This window comes from Manacus vitellinus, unplaced genomic scaffold, assembly GCF_001715985.3.
Source record: "Manacus vitellinus isolate BGI_N305 unplaced genomic scaffold, ASM171598v3 scaffold_16_pilon, whole genome shotgun sequence".
In the NCBI taxonomy this organism is placed as follows: Eukaryota; Metazoa; Chordata; class Aves; order Passeriformes; family Pipridae; genus Manacus; species Manacus vitellinus.
This window is the reverse complement of record NW_021939189.1, coordinates 2,704,375-2,728,229: the sequence shown is the minus strand read 5'-3', so window position 1 is coordinate 2,728,229 and position 23,855 is coordinate 2,704,375. Positions and strand designations below refer to the sequence as shown.

Below are 23,855 nucleotides of genomic sequence, written 5' to 3'. Positions count from 1 at the left end.
ACAGCACAAGGGGAGAAAAGGGAACATCCATGGCGGGGAGAAACCCGAGACTCCGTTCCTGACACAGCAAGAGCCGACACACAACCGCCAGGTCATAAGGAAACCATTAGGGCTTGACGGATGCCCAAATTTAAGGAAGTAATTACAGGAGAACAAGCAGCCCTCTCAGCATCACTGTGCCAGAGCATTTGGAACCAATTCAGCCCACTCTGAGCCCCTCTGCTGACTGCCTTGCCAGCGGTTAGAGCAGCGCGTGATGATGTTCACATGTGGTTCCCCCAGTGCAATAATTACAGACTAAAGTTCTTCAGAGAAGCTCATCACTGTTAACACCCTCTCAGCAGCAGGATGGCTGTGGCAGAGCTGGGAACCCACTTAGTGATGGCACGACCAGTCCTTCCAGGTGCTGCAGCCTGGCCTTCCCACCGTGCATAATAAATATGCTACAAGTGTAAGATGAACCAGCACACCACACATGCACCCTGCAGGCTCGGCTCACTGGGCAGAAACAGGGATGAAGCATGAAGTGGGGGACAGAACAACTCCACTTTCATCTTCCATGACTCTCCCCTCTCTCTGTCCATCCTGTATCAACGGGCAAATCAATTAATTAATACAATCAGATGTTAGGGACATAACTCCTTATGGGAAACACCGAGCGCAGTGAGCCAGGCAGGCAGATCTGACTGCTCTGCAGATGTTCTCCAGCCATGGACACTCACTCTTCCATCCCTCTTCCTTTATGGGGGAGGTACAGGGGAATACTGGCCCAAAATTAGCATGCTGTGAATTATCCCATCTCTGCATTGTAATACAGAGAGATTTCAAACAGGATGCAATTATGGAGCTCCTTAGAAATACAGAGGGAAGGAGAGATCATTGTCCTGACTGGAGATTTCAATCTTGGCACTCTCGACACATTAAAAACACTAATTGATTAAGAACCACTTATTAGCATACACTAAGTATATTGGTAACCCTTGGTTAAAAATACAAGCCCTGCTACACTGGCATCAGAAATTTCCATGGCTTAAACTCTGCTCAGAGCCCCACTCCAGAAAGGATTTTGAGTGCTCTTAAAACAGCCCACATGGCCCTGGCCCTGTGTATCTCCAGCCAAGCAAACAACTGAGCCTCCTGGGAGCACCCTGGGATGCTGCAAAGTGCAAGAGACAGGCCCTGGGTTTCCACACCAACTGCTAGGAAGATGGGACCAGCTAACCTAGTCGAGTCAGCTCGTACTGCTTCACTTTCTTCTTGAGTTTTATGGGTCCTACGTCCCAGCTCTCATCTTCAGCACCATCCAAGGGGCTCTCATTGCTGGACTCCTCTGGGCCCACTTCTCGGTAGTAGAGCTTGTAGCCAGATATCTGGGCATGGTTGGCTGGGGGCTGCCACGTTATCAGGAGAGACTCCATCTTCGCTCGGACTTTCAATTCCGTTGGGGCAAAGGGAACTGAGAAAAAGAACAGGAGAAAAATGTTCAGCCACTTGTCTCCATTTCCCTGCTCTACTGAATCCTCCCTGTCCTCAGTAGCGAGGGAAGGATGCGAGGAAAGGCTGTGCTGAGTGGGATGTCTCCACTGCCTGACAGTGGAGAGTGGGATAGTTACATTCCCAGCTGGGTGATACAACCATGTCACAAAGCCACTATGGGGGTTCTCCAATGTATTCTGAGATATTCCCGTCTTTAACCACTGCTAGAGTCTGGTGTGGGCTCAGCTCTGCCTGGCAGAATTGTCTATTCCCTCCCAAATGTCATAACATTGGGGTCTGGGGTTTTATTTCTTTCTTTCTTTTCTATGAATTTTCCCAGTTGCACATGGAGGGAGGAAAGACCCACTGCCCAGGCAAGCAGGGAGAGGTACAGGGGCTGCTGAGCAGCAAGATAAATGTGAGCACTTTGCTCTAACCAAAACCAATGGTCGTAATTCCCAAAGCAAAGCAAGAATCTCTGACAATGCCTGAAGTTCCCCACACCCTGCCCCAAATCCCAGGCATTCCCAGGCTCCTACCATGTGTCTGGTTGTCTCTGTCAGGAGTCCGGTGCTGGGTCCACTCGGAGGGGGCCCCGTATCCCACACTGGTGCTGGCTGCGATCCGGACCTTGTACACTTTGTTGGGATGGAGCGAGTAGAGTGTGATCTGGGTCTCATTTCCACCCACTTCGATGGAGGTGACCTGATCTGCTGGAACCAAGGGGACACCACTGAAAACAGGGATTTCCCAGCCAAAGGGAAGTACAGCTGAGCAGCCACAAGCCTTGCTGTCCCACGTGGTCTGAATGCCCTGGGCTGGCTTGGCTTCGCCCAGTGCAATCTCACACCACCGAGAAAAACCAGAACTGAAGGCTGGGCAGAGCTGATATCCTGACTGACAACTCCCTTCATCACATTCCAAACTGCAGGTTGCCTTCAGCACACGAAGCCTGCCCGGAGGGAGCTGTCAGAAACCCTGCTGCTGACGTGACGGCAGAACATGAGCACAGCTGATGGGAGCTGATGGTATGTTCCACTGCTTCTCACTGCTGTATTTAAATCCTCACCTTAATTTGAACCAGAACTGTCCAGCAGCCCTGCTTTCTGCAAAATTCACACCTTCACCCAAGCCAGACGAAGGTTTTATCACTCCCTCTTCAGCCCACCCAAGTTCATAAGGGGGATAACAGGAAATTTAAGCTGAGAATGGCCTGGGATTTTCACTGTAACAACTAACTGGTCTTGCTGAAGATTCATGTTGCCTGTTTGGAGAATGCAGAGGTCTTAATTTCAGCTTCCCCTGGCATTAACTCAGCCGGGAGCGCTGTCTCTGCTATGTAACAGAGTACTGCTGAGTGTGATCCCTGGATTGCAAGTGTTTCCAAGGTTTTACAACGCCACAGAGCCATGTGCAGGCTCAAGGCAAAGAACAAGAGCCAGGAATCACAGCACAGACTACTAACCCAGTTCAAATAAATGGGAACACGTCCAGCACCTCACACTCCCCATCCTTCTCTCAGGAAGAATCATGACCCTGGCAAGTGAGAAGCTGCAGAGCTTTGACGGTTATGAGAGCAAATACCCAGAAGGATTTGCAAAGCAAGCACACATGGAATTGGAACAGCCACATCCAGTGTAGGTAAATGTTACCATCCCTGCTGAACGCTGCTTAGAGTACCTGATAGTGTAAATAAAACTGGAAAACACTCAGCAATAGAGCAACACAGCCTGGACAGGATTACTTGTGGTTCTGTTTTTTTCCACAGGGATCACTTTGATTAGACTCCATTTTAAGGAAAGTGAAAGCATTTACCCCTCGTCCCCAAGCTCTTCCCCCAAAACACACAGTTCAGACGGCAGTGAAAGGTTGCCTATGCAGACATTCCTGGAGCAGCACAAACATGGGTCAGGCCATTCCCCTGGGGACACAGTTCCTTCACAGTCACAGGAAAAGGCACCTTGAAGTCGTGTGAAGTAGCACGGGGCATTGCCATGACCAGCAGGGCCAGGCTACAAGGGAGCTGCTCTGCCTTGGGTAAGAGGGGTCCCCCCATTTCCAGCCTTGGACCTCCTCCCCTCCCCATGACACACTGTTAACACCCCTGGAGCAGAAGGCTCAACCCCCCAGATGGTGTTCCCCTCACCTTCCTTGAGGGTGCAGTAGTCGATCTTGTACTTGGTTATCTTGCCATTGCTCAGCTCTGGAGGAGGGGGCAGCCACGTCACACGGATGTCACCAGGAGTCATGCTGGACAGGGACAGCTGAGGGGCAGCACTGGGAACTGGGTGGAATCAACCACGAGAAGTCAGCAAAGAGCAAGACCTCAACACATCTCTGCCAGGTCTCTGAGTTGGCTGGAGGCCACTACCTGATCTTGGCCCTGCCACAGCCACTGGTGACACAGCGTCTGTCCCAGGGGAACCAATACCCCTCAGAGCATCCGAGGGGTGTCTGGGGAGGGGAGATGGTGGGCTGCTCCACTTCCAGGCTGAGCAGAGCCTGCCCAGCCACACTGCTCCCAAGGATCCATATCCCCTGTAGACTGGGCATGCTGGCACACACCAGCTATCAGCCTGTGCTGTATGTGCAGCATGAAGGAGACACTGAAGGAAATGGCTCACAGATCCAGACTGCAGCCTGGGAATCCTCATTCCCTCAAGAACAACAGCTCTGGCTGCAGCAGCTTTCATGCTTTCAGGCTTCAGACACACACACACACGGGACCACGCAGGTCACTGTCGGGAGCATTAAAAGCACATAAAGCACATGAGGTCTGCCAAAACCATCACTGTTTGCCTCTGTCCTGCAGCCTGTGGAAAGCTGTGCATGTCCTCCCGTTGGGCAGCTGTCCTCCTGGCACTCTGCCTCTACTGCTCACAAAATGCTATGTGATAAATGGCAAAATCAACACAAACTACTGGCTCTTAAGGAAGCTGACCTCAAGGCTGCTCCCACCCCTACAAATTGCAATAGATGTTTCTTCTGAGTTGAAATCAAGTCTGGCCCAGAGTCAAGCCTGGAGCAATATCGTATGAGCTGGGTGAAAGCCTTGAGGAGCTGACTGCACTTCCCAAAGGATTCTCATGGGCCCCACTGTCAGCCAGGTCATTTTCATGCCCTTAATCACCCAAGTGATGATCAGACCAAGGTGCAGGTTTGGGTTTCTAGGAGCTGCTACTGCCAGGAATATTTTTTAGGCACCAGTGCCCATCTAACTCAACGCACCGTCCTCCAGGGTCTGGACAATGATGGAAGAGGATGTCCGGCTGGCTCCAAGCTGGGAATATGCGACCACGTAGAAGACATAGTTGGTATTGGGTTCCAGGTCCTTGACTTGCAGCTCAGTGGTGTCATTATTGACAGCAAACTGGTATTCCACATTATCTGTTCCTAGAGCCAAGGAAACACTGATGAGCAGGTCAGTGAACTGCCAAGACACTCTTAAAAAAAAAAATCACTTAACTCACAAGGTCCACAGTGTAAATACACTTTAAAAATCAATGTATTCTCCAATTCCCCCAGCACCTGCACAAACCCCACCTCTTATATGAGTTCTTTGAGCAGAAACATCCAATGCCTCAATGTTAACACCTCCATTTTGACTCGAGCTCCATGCTGAGGTAGCTGCAGATACCAGTTTAATTTCCAGAGGAGCTCTGGCAGCAGTTCAGCAAGAATATTGGCTTGCTGGCTCTTTGGGAAGACAGACACCAAGAGATCCAAGTATCTCACTTTAGATTCTGGGTGTGAACAATTTAGTGATTGCCCTTGTACACAATGTAGCTGGTTAATATCTCCCCTAGCAATCACAGCCTTTGCATATAAAATCAATGTGTATAAAATCAGAAGTGCCTAGTCCCATAAGAATCCAGACAACTCAGGTATGTGGACATGCTACTGCCATTCAACAAGTCAGAATATGTTGGCTAATCCGCAGGCACTGCCACAGGCTGGTGCTGACTCCAAGAGAAAACTCCTTTACCTGCAATGAAAAGAGCTAAACCAACTGGAATTGCTGGGAGGGAAAGTCAACCTGTGCCTTGTGCCTTTAACGAGGTCACAGGCAGTGACACCCACCCACAGCCCGCTGGTAGTGCAAGGAGAAGCCGATGATCTGCTCGCTGTTGTGCTCCGGGCGCTCCCAGGACACGAGCACTGTGGTGCTGGAGAGGGACACGGCCGACACCTTCTTGGGAGCGCTGGGCAAACCCTCCCGCACGATCACCGAGAGCTTGGCCGTGGCACAGGCCGTGCCCAGGCTGTTCTCAGCCACGCACTGGTAGTAGCCGGCGTCCTCCAGGCCGATCTGGTTGATGACCAGGCTCCCGCTGCTCTGCACCTTCACGCGCCCGTTGGACAGAATGGGCTCCCCGTTCTTCAGCCAGTGGATGGTGGGAGCTGGCTCCCCCTCCGCCTTGCACACAAACCTGGCCGTGCTGGCTCGGGTGCGGGAGATGGTTTCAGGAGCCTGGGAGATGCTGGGAGTAGCTGGGAGGAGAGAGGGCAAATTAATGCGGGAAGGAGGAGGAAAAGATAGCAGAGCAAATCCCTTCTCCTCCCCACTCGGTGCTATGTTTTATTCAGCAGCAGCTTTGCTTACAAGATAGGATTTGCCAGGCAGACTCTAGAGGCTTAATTTAGACTCTGTCCAAAAGGAAAAATAAATTCTGTATCAATCATGTGCTGCGTTCCCTGATCCTAGGCTGTTCTCCCTGTTGGCTTCCACGATACTGAAAGTTAATTGCTGATGGAGATTTCCATGGGAGAACCCTGGAGAACAAGGCATAAAACGGTTCAGTAAATAGCAGGAACTAAACCCCAAGTTAAAGAGGTGACACTCCCACTGAGAGCTATCCCAATCCAGGGCCTGATGGCTCTAACCTGGCTCCCATCTTACCCAGTGCAGGCCACAAACGCAGTTCCTTGGGAATCTCCTGGATGCTGGTCCACACAATCCACAGCTACCTGGTCAGCATTTCTACCCGGTCAGCATTTCTACCTGGAGCGTTTCCCTGCTCTCTACTCACCAAGGACCCGGAGCTCGGCGGCGGCGGTAACGAACTGCCTGGTTTGGGGTTTGTTGGCCCGGCAGACGTACACCCCTGAGTGATGGGGCTGGCTGGAGGGAATGAGGAGATTGGTCCTGCCCAGCACAATCACATCTGTGGAAACAGGCTTTCCATCTGCAGGAAGAAACGTGCACAAATGTGGGAGGGAGCCCCAGGCTGCCCTTTATGAGCGCTTGTAAACGACACCAGGATCGCAGCTGGGAAGTGGAGAGACCCCCAGATCCCAAACTCCATCCCAGAGGAGGGTTCCCACTGGGACACGTCTCAGTGCTTGACTGACAGCTCAAGCCAACACCAGCACAAGGTTTAGTTTAGCCTGTAATAACTGAAGTTCTGTTTTGGATCAAAATAGTCTCTGATGCCTTGGGTGTGCCTGCAATGAGAGCCCCCAGGAACAGCACATTCAAGGGAAGGCCATGCTAACACATGTTTTGGAAAAGCTGCTGGATCTGCCTGCTGACCCCCATCACAAACACACACACCTCCCCTCACTCGTTAATGCAATGTCAGCAAGAGTGCTGAGTCACTGACAACTCAGGGGTTCCTCCCTCCTCTGCATCCCAAATTTACTGAGCTTCCTGATTCATTCCTTGTCCCCAGCTTGGCTGTGAGATATCAGGAAGGCACTTGATTCTCCTTGGGGCTCCAGTGTTCATGTCAGAGACATGGGCTGTGAGCTGCCCTCTCCCCGTTCTCCTGGCCAGGTGCTCAGCACTGCTGAGTAGGGAAGGAGGACAGGATGGCTCCGTATCCCTGCCTGTAAGTGGCCCTTCTACAACTTCAACTAGCCCTGGGCTTCTCAGCATCATGGACAGTGCAGAGGCTGGTGCTGGGCACTGCATATTCTCAGCATTGATCTGGTCTGAGAAACACAAGGATGTGGTGTTGGTACCTCTGAATGATGCAGGAGACAAAGCCCAGAGCTGGGGACAAGCTGAGGAAAGGCCTGGATGGGAGGGCTGGCACAAGTCAGCAGCCTGGGAAAACCTGCCAAAACCTACCTGTGCACCACCAGACCTTGTTCTTCTCCACCTGCAGCAGCACAACCTCAGCACTGCCTGCCCTTACCTCTCACAGCTTCAGCTGAGCCTGGATCTCACACAGAAGAAAACTCCCCACTCCACTGCGAGCAGCTGCACCAGCTTAGCACCATCAGCAGGGAATGTGGCTGAGAGCAGACCCTCTGCCCCCTCCCTCCATTTTGGGGGGCTTCACATGGCCTCACAGTTCAGTGGCTGCACACTCAGGAGGAGACAATCTGCACACCCCGTTTGCACTCGAGTGGTTGGAAAACCTGACTCCAGATGGTAGCAATTAGTTGACACCACCAAGGCTGGCAAGAGCCAAACTGGCAAGCTGGAGGTACATCCTTGGTGTTCCCTGCATGACTAATGGTCCAGTAACCCAGCCTGCTCCTTAATGAAGGCTTGGAAAGAAACATGCTTGTGTGACACAGAACGAGTAGCACTGTTAATCCATCTTTTTTAATTGAAGAGTCCACACCAGGAGGCAGATTGGGACCAAGCAAACACTTGAAATAAAGCATGGAAAGAACTGGTACACCAACCTTTCCCTACTTCCCACTTATCTTCCCTCCTTCCAAAAAACTTTCACAATGATAATTAACTCTAATAATATCTACTCTGCTATGGGCATCAGCAGCTCTCAGTAAAGCAGTGAGTAAGTGATCAGCACAGGAACGCTGAGCATTTATAATTGTGAAGTGCACGGGATAAACCAGGAATATTTCTGCCAGAACATTTAATCCTTGCTGCTTTGATTTCCAAAGTTGTATCCTCTGAGATTTTTTTGTTCCTTTTTTGTGGGGAAGAGGAAATATTTTTATATGCTAAAATCACTGGACAAATCTGGGCTGAAAACCAACCACGATTAACAGTTACAGGGGAGAGGAGTCTTTAATTGTGACCCGGATTTATGAAAATGACTGAGAGCCTTTTCTGGGAGATAATCAACCTCTGAGTTGAGAATATCTTCAGTCAGAGCCTCTGAAACACATCTGATGGATGTGACTCTCAGTGAAGTGACACTGGCATCCTCCTCGTGGCTCTGGCTATCAGCCCTGGGTAACATCTGCCATCCCAGCTCACTCGTACACCTCTGACGAGACCTCAGCAGCTCCTCGATCCTTCCACTCAACAAAAACCTCCCTGCAACAGTCCCAGTCACTCCAAGGATTAACAGATCTTATCAACTCTTATAATGCTGCAGGATAATACAAGTTATTTCTCCAGTGCAATGGCAGATTCTGCAGTATCCTCAGTAACCTCTGAGTCCCCAGAGGAGTGACATGCACCTGACCCCATCTTCATGACCTTCACTGCCCAAGTTCATACAACGAGGAAGACTAATTTAGATCAAAAGGCATCCAGGAACTGGAACATCATGTATTTCACAGGTCAAACAACTGTAAATTGAACTGTGTGCTCTGTAACCTTCAAGATTTAATTAATAATTCCACTTCAGCAAGGACACCCTACACCTACGTCATTAGGTACCAATATAGAGAGCACCCTTCCCGTCCCACAGATTTTTTCACCTTGTAATAGATTTTTAAAATAAAGTATCCACAGGTTCCCCTTGACAACACAAACTTAACCCTCTCCCTCATACTCACCCTGTCGTATCCAGGACACGAAGGGGGTGGGATCAGCAGCTGCCATACACTCCATCACCACGCTCTCCCCGGCCACCACCGTGGTGTTCTCCGGAGCGGCCACGATGGTGACATCTCCTCCTGCTGGCTGGGGACCTAATGGCAAAAACAAAAAGAGAAGTCTGTCCTTACAAGTTGCAAAGTCCCTAGAGAAACAGAGAAGGCAGAGCCCAGGCTTCCTGGCCATGCTTCCCTGGGCTGTCTCACGTGTGGAAACAGCTCAGGCCCACTTGGAGGAGAAAAGCAGGTCTTGCTTTTACATGACTATGATATTTTTACTAAAGCAATGAAGAATCTGCCCTGCAGATTTACTCTAATCATGCTGGCCTTAGTAAAAATTAATATCATGATTTCCCAAGGAAAATTAGTAGTTTCAACCCAGCACCTTCATAAACTGTTGCCACGTGGATGTTTGTTCTCTAGACAGAAAAAGTCACTGCTGTCCTCAGAGCAACACCAACACTCACAGCTTTCGCCAAGGCATTGGAACAGCTTGGGAAGAATCCAGTATCTTGGTTACTGAAATCCTAACAGCCAGATGTTGGACTGTAAACTGCAGCAAGGAAAGGTCAGGGCTGTGTCCCAGCCTTCACCTGACAGCACAAAGACTGATCAGCCATCACACATCTGGAGGAGAGAGCCCCGAGCAGCTTGTACGTGCACAGACCTACAGCCAACACTTAAATCGAGCGAGGTTTACAGGAAGGTCTCCAGGCTGCATTGCACAATGTCTTGAGAATGGGATATTCTGCTTGAAATCAACCTTCTGCCTGTGTCTGCCCACTGCTGAGCAGAGGTTAAGGGAAGGTTAAGGAAATGCCTTTGCAGCAGCCAAATTTCTGTTGTCAGATGAAAACAACCGGAGCACTCTTGAGCAGACCAGACTGTTCCTGACCCTCAACAGTAGCAGCCCTGTTCTTCCAGCTCTCTCAAATACCTCTAACTCTGAGGGACACTTTTGTTGTTGAAGGGAGAAGTAAATGCAGAGGAGTCACGTAGCACCAGTAACTCTTAGGCCTGCAGAGAAAGTTGTTGGCAGCAGGTCTCAAACAAATAAAAGCAGGACCTTTCTGCACAGTACAAACTCTCGGATGCTCCAGAGTTCAAAACCCAAGAGGTTCAGACAAGTTCATGACAGACACATTTATTGGGACTGTTAAATATGGTATCACTGCAGTCCCCAGCCCAAAGTGGTCCTCACTGGGATACTCTGTCTGACAGGGATCCTGACTGTCAGATGCTGAGGCAGATGTCCAAGGAAAGCACCATGTTCTTTCTGCCCAGTTTTTTCACATGCTGTCCTCCAGCATCTGCTGTGGTCACTTCTGGAGATGGCACTGCTGGACGTCTGGCCTGACCCTCCCTGGCCATTCATGCAGCATTCAAACAACCCATATTTGAATTCCTTGTGGATACAAAGCAGAGGAGCTTTGGCCTCAGCAGGCAGAGCTGCCTGCATGGCAGGAGGCCACAGAGGGCTGCACTGAATGTGCTGTGCTCAGCCCATCCCCAGGCTCACTGCCATTCACTCTAAGCAGGGCAGTCTTGCCAAAGAGTTGGTTCAACACTGAAATGTTCTCCCAGTCCGTACGTGCGTGAAAGGGATTTCCATCTGCAGTATTGCATGAGCACAGTCAAAAGGAGCAGCAGAATCCCTGAGGCACCAAGGGAGACCGGGAGCGAGCAGGAGCCAGTGCTTGTCCAGCAGATGGAAGCAGAGACCAAGGAGCACCCCTGGACCCTGACCTGGGGCAGTGGTCGGACCATGCTGACCTGCAACCCCAGCCCTGGCCAAACACCAGCAATAGGAGCTGGCCTGGGGCACAAAGGAAGAGCCAGGCCAGTTGTCCTCCTTCCAGTGGAACAAGCACCCTGCACAGAGGGGCTGGAGTGGGCAGGCACACACAGTCTCCTGGGCTGGCCAGGGCTTTGCTCCACCACATCATTACCTGCTCCCATCATTCTGTCCATGGACACTTGCAGCCTCACAGCCATCACACCCAGGTGCAGCAAGACAATTTGGGGGACAGCACAGGGACAAGAAGGAAACACATCACATAAGGATTCTGAGGTCTCACTGATAAACAGATCAAAGTCCTGGTCGCTGTGGTGCCAAGGCTGGGCCTGAGAACTACTGAGACAGAAAATGGGCTTAATGCAAAAACAGACATGAGAGCTCTCACACCAGGGACCCAAGCTGAAGGATAAAGGAAATGCAAGGCTCTCTGCAACAGCAGCTTTCAACAAAGCACTAATATCCACAAGTAGTCACTAGTCCTGCATCAGACTGCAGGGCCACGGCAGCTTTTGATGAAAACAAGCAGGGCAGCAGCCAACAACCCACATCCTGGAAGCAGGAATATACATGGCAGGACTTCAGCCTACCACGGGAGTGAGATTCTTTACCCAACACCACCGGCTGCCGCGTACCTGCTGGGCAGGACATGGCTGAAACACGTCTGTGTGCACAAAGCTGTCTTTTTCTGCAGTGCTGGGGGAAAAAAATAAATCTAGAGTGAAAAAATAACACCAGCCAGATGGCAATATATTCCCTGCCAGATTTCCAAGCAGCTTTCTCTACCGAGCTTAGGGCAGAGGAAGAGAAAAAGCTCCTCAAACCTGACTTTAACACTTATCTGTTGCATTCAGGTGCACGGCCCCAGGTGCTGACTGGCAAAAGCACTTACAGGTTGTAGAAACTTCACCTGAAGGCACTTGTCCTGTACCACTTGGTCCCTCAGCTGCCTGGTAGTGCTGCCAGTCACCAGAAGAGGGATTTTACCACAGTTTCAGCCTTGAAAAGCTATTGGGAAAACATATTAGTCCAGACCTCACATCTGATTATTACTGAAATTATATTATAAACCCAAACAGTTCTGCTTGCTTTCCCAGTGCATTCCTGGGCGTGTGCATGGATGAATGCCCCTTACACTGCTTGCACACACAAACACATCTCTCTCCAGCTTTGTATTCCACCGTGGGTCTCTCAGAGCAAGTCCACAAGCCAAGCTCCTCTTTAAACTGAACCCCTTTGGAGCGCATTTTTCCCTTGCCATCCATTGGACATAACGGACCACAGGTTCACTGGCACAAACTGGGTTTCATTTGGTTTGAGGAGTTCCCAAGAACAGCACCGAGCTGACCCGGAAAACCTCCACACAGGGGATTCCAACACGCAGCAAAGAGTAAAACCAACGTGAGGTTTTTTGTCTCCACTGCCGTTAAGACCATTTCAGGTCAAGAGGGAATATTGTCAGAACCAAAGGAAAAAAAGAGCTGCAGTTTCCAAGCCATCTTTCACTGCCTGAACAAAACAGGTCACTGAATGCACCTGCGCCGTGCTGGCCGCTCTGGGGTATTAAAAGCTTTCACAGTGCTGCTATTTAAAACTTGGGCTTTGAGATCTCTCCCCCCTCTCCCAGCTTTGTTTTGCCTCTCCAAGCGGCAGAGCTGCTCCAGGCAAAAGCTTTGCACAGCCCAAGGCAGAGCCCATGGATTCACATCAAAACTCACCATCACTGATGGCCTTTGTGGACTTTTTGCCCTTCTGAATCGGGTGGATCGATTTTACACTCTTTTACTGAAAAAAACCCACCTATGGGGTGCCAGGAATGGCTCTGGGGTGACTGGGACTGTTGCATAGGACTGAGGGAAATCCTCTGGGCACTGAAAGTTGGAGAATGCGGCTCTTTTCCTGCACAGTTTGTTAACCTGTGCACACGCTTGTGACTGCACAGGGAGACACCAAAGGTGCTACCACAGAACAAGAGACTCACTGATCACCTGCAGAAATATTTCAAAATATTCCCCTCAGTTTTACTGTTTCTGAGCGACTCACCACAGAGGACTTCTCAGTTGCCTGTCATGAGACAGGAGAGTCAGGCCAAATTTGGGTGCTCCATTCGTTGTACCCTTGCTCTCACAGGCATCTCTCAGTGCCTGGAGCTGGGCTCAGGGCAGGCACAGAGGAAATACAACACATCATTTATGATCATGTGTTATAAAAGCAAAATGAGGTGGGGAGGGGAGCACAGGGAACCTGGAGACAGCAAGTGAGTGAGCCAGACAGATTCTCAGCACACAGACCTCCTGCCTGACCTCCACAAATCCAAGCTGCGTCGTTTCACAGCGAAGGCGAACGATGAGCAGGGATGTCAACAGGGAGCTGCTTGGGACAAAGCTCAGAATGTTTATTTGAGGTCATGGCTTAAGTTATAACATACATCAGTGATTTCCAACTCCAAGAGTTCATAACTTGGCTCTGCCTCTAATGCATCCATAATTCAAGAGCGATCCTCTCCCGCCTCCCTGCTCTCGTTAGTGCAGAGCATCAGCGAAGAATTCAGGCAGTGCAACAGGAGGAAAATGCTTTTTGTTCAGCCAATTTGTGATGGTCGTTTGCAGTGACAAGAGGATGACTTCTTGGTTGGGAACTAACACCTCTCTCCCGACTCCATAAACACCCTGCCTCCGTAAAAGTGCTGGAAGGTCAAACACGACTTGCATGGCGACACATTCAGCTCTCAGCTGTCAGCAGGTCAAGATTTGGAGATATCCAACAATCAAGCAACAACCTCTGTTCCACGAACTTTCTCACCCTCTCTGGAGGAGGAGCATGAAACCTTATTCATCCCTGCGAGCCTCCTCCGGGAATAGATCCTAGCACTGAGCAGCTGTTCATTAGAGAAAGTCAATGCTGTCACTGCTGTTACTCTGCAGACAATAAAGGGGCAAATTACCCATTGCAAAGCACACACCTTCAAAAATGCGGGTGCTGTGTTTGCAGAGCGTGTCCTACTCCCACTCCTGAGCTCTCTCCCTTTTCTGGGATAACTCACAGACCTCCTAGACTGTTCAGGAAGAAAGCTGACAGCAGCTATGGAGGAGAAAAAACATCCTCCAGACCTGCCTTCCTCCTCCCTTTACACTGTCCTGGAAATTTATTTGTAATTTATTTCTACTTCTGGACTAGACCCAGGACAGGATATAATTAGCAAATAAAATCTCTAGGCAAGACACTTGCCCAACTGTATCTGAACACTACAGAATATCTGCTCTGGGGGCAATATAAATAACATCAGATCTCACACCTGAGCACCCTTAGCAACAGGCATTTCTTCTTTTTGAACCGTTCTCACCCAAACACAGCAAGGCACAGCTTTGCAAACAGGAAAGCAAAGCAGCCAAGAGAGGACTGGCACCAGGGATTTTTCATAAGTGACTACAGAAGCTGAGTGCTGCCCTTTTGACACCCTAAATCAGGCCTCTCCAAAGTATCACAAGTCAAACACTGCCTCCTTTCCTCCTCAAACACAGCTCTTGCAACCACATATCCTTTCCAAAATTTACCATTTCCTTTTTTGGCTTTTTCTTCCACGTTTGCTATACCAGTGCCTGTGGCAGTTTGGATCCAAGTTCTGTTTTCCTGACACTGAAGGGGTGACTTTTAGTTACAAGATTATGGACTCAATTCACCAAACACTTGGTTCTTCTTTGATGGTTCTCAGCCTTGAAAATTCCTCTGCAGCCTTTGATTCCCAAGCCTTGCAGGAGCTTTAGGTGTTGTGCCACAGCAGAAACTCCAGCACAGACAATGCTTTGGTACTGGGACAGCAGAACTCGTCCCAGTGCAATGTGGCAGCAGCACTGCCCATAGAAATGTTCCTTTCCTTTCCCTTTCCAGGCAGTTGTGGAGTGTCTGGGTCACCACAGGAGTCGCCTGGGAAGGGAGGCTGAAAAGGAACTCGGTTTCTGCTGCACAGGGTCACTGTATTGTCATAACAGGTTATTTCTGTCCAATAATACCTATGAGCACAGTAAATCAGTTTTGTATTGTCTTTTTACCTCACGTCTTCCAAACATTTTGTAAGCAGTTATGCATTTGTCAATGCAAACATTGAACTGAAAAGCTGAACAGGGAAGAATTTATGTTCATGTTTTGGAACGAGGACAGTCTCTCTTCCTCCTTACTAAGTTGTTGCTGCAGCGGTGCAGTGGCGTATCCTGTTGCATTTAAAGCAGCACACAAAGAAACATGAATAAATGATTAAAACACAGAAGTTCAATCACTTTCTTAGTTCTATTAAGAGACCTCCACATGCAGCACTTGTATCTCAAACTACTGTCATAAAATCCCCAACAAAGAAGTCAGCAAATAGATCCCAAAATGTATGGTCCAACCTACACTTCACAAAATCTACTCCTCTCATGTTTGCATAAACATGCAAAATGGAGAATTTAATAGATTAAATACACTTCTATGATTAAAAAAAGATATGGAGACAGGTTAATGAGTTTGGATGAGGAGTGTCCATTTACTACCTGGGCACACTCCTCAGACCAGCACCTGTCACAGCTTCTGGGGTCTCTCCACGAGTGTGGCAGGAGAGGCTGCTCTAGGAATGGCTTCTCTCTTGGCTGGAGAAACAGCCTGTTCAACATTTTGCCCAGCTCCATGTCCTGTGTCTGGAAGCCCTGGGAGCACATGGATCTCAGTCCAGACAGGCAGAGGGGCCATCAGGCAGCCCTCTTTCATTCCTCTCCATTTCGTTATACAGCTGACAAATTTCAGCTCGGAAATTAAATCCTTTAATGTACTGGCTCAGCCACAAGCTGACACCTTGAACTCTCTGTAACCAGAAGCCCAGGAAGAGGCTGAGCAGTGGCAGGTTTCCAGGAATCGCCGTGGACTTTTAGGGGTGCTCTTCCCCCACCCCCCAAACCCTTGGTCCCTCAGGCTACGGAGTTTTGCACGTCCAGGGTTCATTTAGCTCTGCCGCAGAGAAGCCGGGGTGTGCTTTGCCCACCACTCCAGCTCCTGAAAAGCTGTCAACATTGGCTCTCTGTTTGCGTACACGCATTTGGAACTGCTCTTCACCACGCCAAGAGGGACGGGAGCCAGCCAGACTGCACGACGAATTCCTGCTCGCTTCCCCAGAGCGCTTGGAAGCGCCTCCATTTGCACCGCCCCGAGCCGGAGCCAGGCAAAATAAACAGGAGGGGCCACGCCGGCCCTGCAGCCCCAGTGCACACAGAGCTGCTGAGAATTGGGAATTCCTGGTTTCTGCCACAGCCCAAGTCAGCTAAAGGGTTGAAGAATCCTTGGAAGCTTAAAGATACATCACGGAGAGTTTGCAGGAGGCAGAAGAAGTGGACCATGGGCTGGAACGTGGCAAATGGAATAGGAAACCCAAACTCAGGGCACAGTGGACGCTGAGACCTGCCTGAAGGACAATGTTGGAGCAGCACTGATAATGTTTTAGATAATAACTACTAATTGATAAGCATTTCTTGGCACATCACAGACCTTATTGTAAACAAACTGCTTATAAAAAAATCACTCGGTATACAGTGAGAGTTGAGCCTTAGATCAGGTGAGCAAGAAAGAGAAGTGAAGAAAAAAGCAGAGGTACCTCAGTGTCCCTGAGTGTCTATCTCCAGTCTGAAGAACAGCAGAGCAGTCTCCCTGCCCTAACCCTAAGACCCAGACAGCTTATGTTACTCAAGCTGAGCCCTTAAAGCACTGCAAGCCCCAGCCATTCCCAAGCAGCTGCCAGAAACAGTCTAGAAAAACAAGGGCTGCAAGAGGCTGCTTTGCAAAGTTACCACCACAACAGGAACCTCCACAGTGCAGCAGGAATGTCCCAGGATGATGTCCCAGCTTCCCAGCAGGGCCAGGCTCTGCTCCAGTGGTTCAAGGGAAAGTCTCCCCTGGTCTCTGCCACTAACTCACTGTGCTGCTCTGGGCACATCTCAGCATCTCTGTGACTCCATCTGCTCAGAGTTCATAACACAGCTTTTCACAGAAGTGAAGATGCAAAAGTAACAGCCAGAGAGCATCAGAAGATCCCTAACAAAAGCCACAGTATCAGTGCTTTAAATATAGACACCCGTCCAAATCAGTAAACACCAACTGGGCCTGAGGACATAAACTTGCCAGCCTCTTGTATTCAGTGGGAACATCTTCATGTCATTTTTAACCATCATTACACCAGCTCTTTGTCATTTTCCTAGGCCAGCACATCACCTTCCAGGATGATGCAGGAGAAATTTCCAAGGAAAAAACCTGTAAGGTGTTTTTTTTTGTTGCCTCTTACACAGAAGTGAAATGGGGACATGGTCAACAGGAGGCCCTTCTGGCTCACAAGTCCCCCTGAAACTCCTCCTTACTCACCTTGCCTCAGTGACCGGAGACATTTCACTCCAGTCACTTCCTCCTTGTGCTCTGAGGCTGATGTTTCCCAGGGGCTGACACCTATTTCATCAGATCTATTTGCAATTCAGATTTATTTGCAACATCAGATCCATTTGCAATTCACATACATCCAGTAACAGCAGAGAAGGACCAGGCTGGAGGCAGAGAGGGATCAGGCTGGAGGCCCTGGTCCGTGCAGGAGGACACAACCTGCTTTCCTTGTGACCACAGCTTGTGCTCTGTCCCACTCCCTCTGTCAGAGACGGCCCCTCATGTTGCTACCATGCACAGCTTTGAAAAGAGGAACATTTTGGGGAGGCATCTCGTGGTGGGGTCTCCCTGGTGCCAGGTACACAGAATGCTTCCCACAAGCTACGCTGTGAACACACAACACACTGGGAGCCCACAGTAACACAGTCTGGCAGCAAACGGAGACTGCCAACTTGGAAGGGAGAACTAAAAGCAGATGGATGCATCTGCATTCACTCAGGACAATGCAAATCTGTTTTTCCAGGAAAAGTCTGGAAGAAAAGCTGGCTTTCCATGGAGAAAGATCATTACTGATACCCACGGATTCTGTCAAAGCCCTTCGGCCGGACACTTTTTGAGAGCCACAGAGAGCCCTGATCTGTCTAAGGTTGTGCCTGAAGACACAGAGTCTTCCTTATCCCATCCTTCCTCTCTTCCTGCTTCTCATTCTCATCCACAATCCCTGTGGCATTGCCCCTCAGCTGCACTGGAAACAGAGTTGGGCAAGAACATCTCTCAGCTACTGAAGGCAAACTCCCAGCTGTGTTCTGAGTGATCGCTGGCATCCAAGATATCCAAGCCAGCACTCAGAGCAGCACAGCTCAGCTTCTGACTCAACCTCTCCCACGAGCTGGGCCCACTCACCCCATTCCTGTTCCTCAGCACCACCGGGCCTGTAGACATTGGAGGGTCGTGGAAACAGGGACAAGGCTGCTCCATGTGTCTGTCTCATGTCTAAAGCAACAGGACCATGAGCTTTGCTCTGCCCCCAGACACTTCCAACATCCTCACTCCAGCTGTTGGATGCTGTCAGTGCCGCAGGGCACCGCTAGCCCTTGACCTCAGAGAGATACTGAGGCGCTGCTGTAACACCAGCGATTAATAATTAACAAGTGTCATCAGGAGCCCAACCACAACCCATCAACCTTCCTGTCCCACAGCCCACTGCAAGCTGCTGACCTAATTATGGTCTCTATTCTTAGCTCCCTTCCAGCCCCACCACGCAGGCACAGCCTGTCCCACACCCTCCAAGAGAGGCCAGGTGTGATCCCTGTAGTGTAGATGTGCTGATGCACTACAAGATAACGCCACCATCAAAAGGCTCTCCAAGGACAACTGAATGGAGCCTGCTGCTTACACCCTGCTTCAGTCTGAGCCTTACCAAACACCAGCTCTTATTCCAGTAGGCCTCAAAAGCACAGCAGACTTGGATTAGTAAGAGATGCCCATGAAGAACACCGGAGGACCACAAACCACCCCTGAATGCAGCCATCCCTCCTCTTCAGGAGTTGGAGGCAGAGCTGGCCACATCTGACAGCTCAAGCTAATGCCGCATGTGGAAGAGACCAGTTTCCCCTCAGGACCTGGAAACAGCTCACCTATTCCCAGCTGTACATCCCTTGTTCTGCTCTATTATCCTTGACACGTCTGTTGCCACTCACTTCAGCGCCATTCGGGCTTAGCTGTTGTGCTTAATGGGAGGTGAGGGCTCTGCATTTTGTATCAAACCCTCTGTCACTGCAGGCTGCTGGAGCTGTCAGGAGTGTGGCATATCAGAGCCCCACCAAACTTCACAGACAGCTGAGCTGGAACTCCCCCTTGGGCTCCCAGAACAAGCTGCTGACACTTGAGCTCCGAGCAGCTTTCCCTCAGTGATTTGAGGGGTGGGATCCATGCTGGCCTCCTACAAATCCCAGCCAAGCAGAGCTGTGTGTTTGGGTAGGTACCTGATGCACACCTGCACCAGCCCTTCACAAGTTTCACCCAAAATCTGTGGTCCCAACCCTGTTCCATGGATGCTTGAAATCACCAGCACTGCCAGGCTCAGCAAAAGGGAGACAGAGTGAAAGTTTACAGCTCCTGTTGGGCAAAAGGGCACTTTTAGCTTTAATGATCTATTTATTAAGATAGAAATGCTGTGTATCTCCTCTGAATTCACACTTACCATGGCTTGCTTAGCACCTTCTGCCTCAGACAGGATCAAGAGCATTTTACAGAATCCATCACATGCATTATGCAAACAGCTTCAGATACCTGCTTCCCAGGAAACCCGAGCTGTGAAACACACGTAAACAGAGTCCTCATGGCTGAGCTTTTGGGATGCCAAGTGCAGAGCAGTTCCCTGCTTAACTGCTAGTGAAGTGAGAGACCAGAGGGCAAAGAAAAACAGGATGCTAAAAGGAGAGGGGGGAAAAGTGACAGGTCTGTACCCAGCAGACGAGGCGCAGGGAACAGGAACGTGGCAATTCCAGGCTGGAACTGGGATGTTTCCTTCTCCATCACTTGATGATTATGCAAACCATTTGGAGCAAAAATGCAGCTGCCTTATTCCAACCAGTGCTTTCTCTCCCTACACATTCCCATGACTCTGCCTTATCCCACCCTGTGCTTTCTCTTCCTAAACATTCCCATGACTCTTGCCTCCCAGAAGCAGTGTCCCATGCCCACAAGCAGCTGTGGATAGCTGTGTCCCCACAGCATTGCAGGGCCCTGCTGCCTCTGCCATAGGGGTTCCTGTTGGAGGAAGACCACCCTTGTCCAGGTAGGACCATCCCTCCACTCTTGGATAACGCTGCCCTTCTCCACCAAGGGCAGCACACACGGGATCAATGCCCGGCAGCACTCAGGGAGGTCACACCAGAGCAGCACTGACCCAAATCCAATCTTCCCTGTCCCCTGACTGCACGGTACCTGTGCAGGAAGCCGCGAGAGAAGCCCAGCACGTGGTGCCAGGGCTCAGGCTGAGCGCCAAGGCAGCATCCAGCACGTCATTCGCACATGCAGGGACTGAAAATCCACTTGTGGTAACAGCACGTCTGTTTGCGCGAGGTGGTGGCCAACTGCGAGTGCTGCTCACTTCATCAGCACCTTCCCCTCCATCCCAAAGCTCAGCCCAGGCTCTGTTTTCCTACAGCCCTTTGGAGCAGGAACCACCAAGGCTCTCCCTTGGTTCCTGCAAGCCACTGCAATGCAAACACCAAAAGAACAAAAACAACCTGAAGGTGTTTCGCTGCCTCCAAGCTCTGTCCCTGTTATTGTATTTCATACACATATTTGGCTGAAAAATCCATTTCCTGGGACACTGCTGCAGCGAGCTGCTACAACTGTCAGCGTAAATGATGTTCTGCCAACGGCAATCTCGCAGTGTCATCTCTAATAACACGGCACTAAATCCCAGCTCACGGGGGACGTGCTCAGCTGCTGCAAGACTCCTCAGTGGCTCAGCCCAGACCCCCACCCATCGCCCCACTCTGTTCTCCTGTCTCTGCATTACTGCAGCACAGGGAGAGGATCATTTGGAGCAGCACTGCACAAACATCACCCCTGAGAGAGGTTCTGTTGATACTGGGGGAAAGCTGTTGCACATCCTGCTTCTTGCCAGCCTTGTCTGAGGCAAAGGTCTTTCCCCATATGCATAACAGCAACCACGGCCACCCCACACACACAGACCAGGAATAGGGTGCAGAGGGCAGGAGGAACAGAAATCCCACATTCACACTGAGGTCTATGTCTGCACATCCCTCTGCACGTGCCCCTCAAAGCCCTCTGGCATCAAATGCCCATAATCACTCTCCAGATTGACTCCCTTCCAAAAGGGGCAACTCCAAGGCTATTTATTACATTATCCCTATTTACAGAAATTAAAGTGCTGAGGAACTGATTCTCCTCTGCAGCCCGACAACAGAGAGGGAAGTAGAACCCAGGAGCTCCCAGAACCACACTTTGACGACTCCTCTGCAATAACCAGTAAATATGAAAAGACACCAACACTGAGATCTACAGGAAGGAGCTGTGGGGTTGGGATCTCAAAATGGATGGTCTTGTTTGAACGTCTGGTACCTCTCTCACCCTAGAATCTCTATTAGATTCTAAAATTGCCAAGATCCTTTCTTTAGGTCATTTAGGGGACACCACACTGTTTGTACATACTCAAAGAGATTAAAAACCAAGGAGGAACAAGAATTTTTTGATTCCCAACACTGTGCAACCACAACTAATAGGATGAACTGCAGGAAAGTGAAATTGAGCTTTGTTGTGGAGAAGAAAGATCCCAGTATTCATTCAATGGGGATGATGCAATGCCAGTTAGGGGGAGTCCCACTCCTTGTGTCATTTAAAAACAGAAGGGATAAAGTCCTTGCAAAAATCTACTGTTCCAGCAGAAGCAGAGCTTCTGACTGTTATTTGTGCCCCATTGTGCCAGTGGTGGGGCAAACACACAGCAAGAGGGAGTCCCTATTCCTATGAAAACACACAGAGAGCAAGCGTGTGCATGACACGGAGGGGAAAAGTGAAGTGACAGGTAAAGTGACCTACTGAGACCACACGTCATGTTCCCCAAGACTTTCTGCTACTCCTCTTTGAGAGCTGCTTTATGAAGCGTGGCAACACTTCCATGTGCATGTCAGGGACTGGGAACACGATCAAGACACACAGGGAATTTGTTCTTTATATACAACTTCAGAGCAGGGCTCCAGAGCCTGCCTCCAGAAAAAGTTGCTACAAGAAACAAGACACAGCTGACCCCAGGGAAAAGCAGCACGCACACCCAGAGCCTGGGAAAAGCATCCCACAGGCAGCTCCTAATGCCCTTTTTGGCAGAGAAGGCTGGGCATTCATCACCTGTCCAGGTGAGGGGTGAAGGGATGGAGCTGCCAGCTGTGTTTGGCACTGTGTCCGCTGGGGAGCAGTGCAGATCCAAGGGGAAAATCCAAGCTATCCCTATTTTGACAGCAGGCCTGCGTGACTGTATCCTGCTGTCCCGTCTGCTCTCTTTTCCCTTCCAGCTTCCCCAGGGAAGGTCTGGAAATTTGCACCATGAAGTCTGCACAGCCGAAACATCTGCAGCACCGCCGCTCCCTGCCCTGCCTGGGCAAGGCCAGCATGGACACAGCACAGCTGGAATTCCCCCTAGGATGGGGGAAGTCATGCTGTCCAGGGAAACAATACTTTTGGGGGTTTTAGGTCGTGCAGATATGACAGAAGGAGGTGTCATGCTAATTGCTGCCTTTACTGGGAAAAGGCCTTTAATAAGGGAGATGGAACAATTCCCAGCCATCACATCGGCAACAGGGGGAACGGGAACAGGACAACTGGGCAGAAGAGTTATAGGGAAACAGATTCTTTTGCTATGCACAGCCCGTTCAAATCAGCCCTGTCTGGCAGGGGAAGGGGCATGAACACGAGATGTTCCCAGGCCTGAGTGCTGGAAGCATTTGTATCATCACTAGCAAGACCCCAAAATCTGCCCCGAGCACAGACTGGATCATCATCACACAGCACTGCCAGTGCTGCCAGAGGGACACCAAAGCAGAGGACAGCTGGTAAGGAGACACATGGTCCCACTGCACAAACCTTTTCCAGGGCCTTTGGCAGTGCAGCAGGAATTAAAAGCTGGATTATCATCTTACCTCAGCACAAAGGACTCCCCAGCCATCAGCGGGGAGGGAAATAGTTTAGTTGCTCCTGCCTGCAGACACATAAGAGTTTGGTCCCTGATATTTCCAAACAAGCAACTCAAGCAACACTAAATAGCTGTAATTTCAGGCTATTGTTCCTTTTTCTTTGTTTTTCAGTTTGTTTTGTGTTTTTATTTTTCCTGGAATTCTTTGTTTGTTTTGGTTTAGTTTTTTCGAAACTGGCAAAGGATTTCTGCCTGACCACATCACTCTAACTACTATCAGCTGCTTCTGAACAGGGAGGAAAGACTCCTCAAGCCAGTCCAGGCATCCAAAAATGTGCCTCTGATGGTGAAGTGATGAAACAGAAAAGGATCAATATCATGCCAGTCACTGGTGGAGGAGTTTGAAGCCTGCACAGGTCACTGCAGTTTCCCATCTGTCTTGGAGATACTTCTCCCCAATTATAAAAAACCCCAGAGATTTAACAGGCATGTTTTTCATCACTATCAGCTCAATCTGGTGAAAAACTCAACCTCGCATATTTGTTTTAGCAGCCAGCGGGTGGTGTGGTGCTGCAGAAGAGAGATTTGGGTGAGAACTCCAGGCAGAAATCTGCTTGGGCCGGCTGGTGCTCCAGAAGGAACGCTTCCCATTTAACCTCTTCCATTGCCTCCATTTGCAAAGCAGATTAAACACTGCAGAGCTACAAGATGCAATTATGCAGAACGAGTTATGATGCCAAGGACGGCGAATTCACCTTTGCAGCTCGATCAATATCAGTTATCGAT

General features: G+C 50.0%; 2 protein-coding genes across 2 annotated transcripts in view; both read right to left on the bottom strand.

Moving 5' to 3' along the window:
* The window catches only part of LOC103757038 (immunoglobulin superfamily DCC subclass member 4), a 31,832-nt gene extending 20,615 nt beyond the window's left edge, over window positions 1-11,217 (bottom strand). The window contains exons 1-8 of the mRNA XM_029958776.1: window positions 11,172-11,217; window positions 9,184-9,318; window positions 6,507-6,662; window positions 5,557-5,967; window positions 4,705-4,869; window positions 3,623-3,760; window positions 2,016-2,186; window positions 1,223-1,456 (exon numbers count right to left, since the gene is read on the bottom strand). Coding sequence (XP_029814636.1) covers window positions 1,223-1,456; window positions 2,016-2,186; window positions 3,623-3,760; window positions 4,705-4,869; window positions 5,557-5,967; window positions 6,507-6,662; window positions 9,184-9,318; window positions 11,172-11,217 — 1,456 coding nt within the window. The remainder of the gene's footprint in view (window positions 1-1,222; window positions 1,457-2,015; window positions 2,187-3,622; window positions 3,761-4,704; window positions 4,870-5,556; window positions 5,968-6,506; window positions 6,663-9,183; window positions 9,319-11,171) is intronic.
* Window positions 11,218-11,886: 669 nt separating this feature from the next.
* The window catches only part of LOC115307303 (immunoglobulin superfamily DCC subclass member 4-like), a 57,048-nt gene continuing 45,079 nt past the window's right edge, over window positions 11,887-23,855 (bottom strand). Inside the window, exon 7 of the mRNA XM_029958775.1 lies at window positions 11,887-12,025. Coding sequence (XP_029814635.1) covers window positions 12,012-12,025 — 14 coding nt within the window. The 3' untranslated portion in view covers window positions 11,887-12,011. The remainder of the gene's footprint in view (window positions 12,026-23,855) is intronic.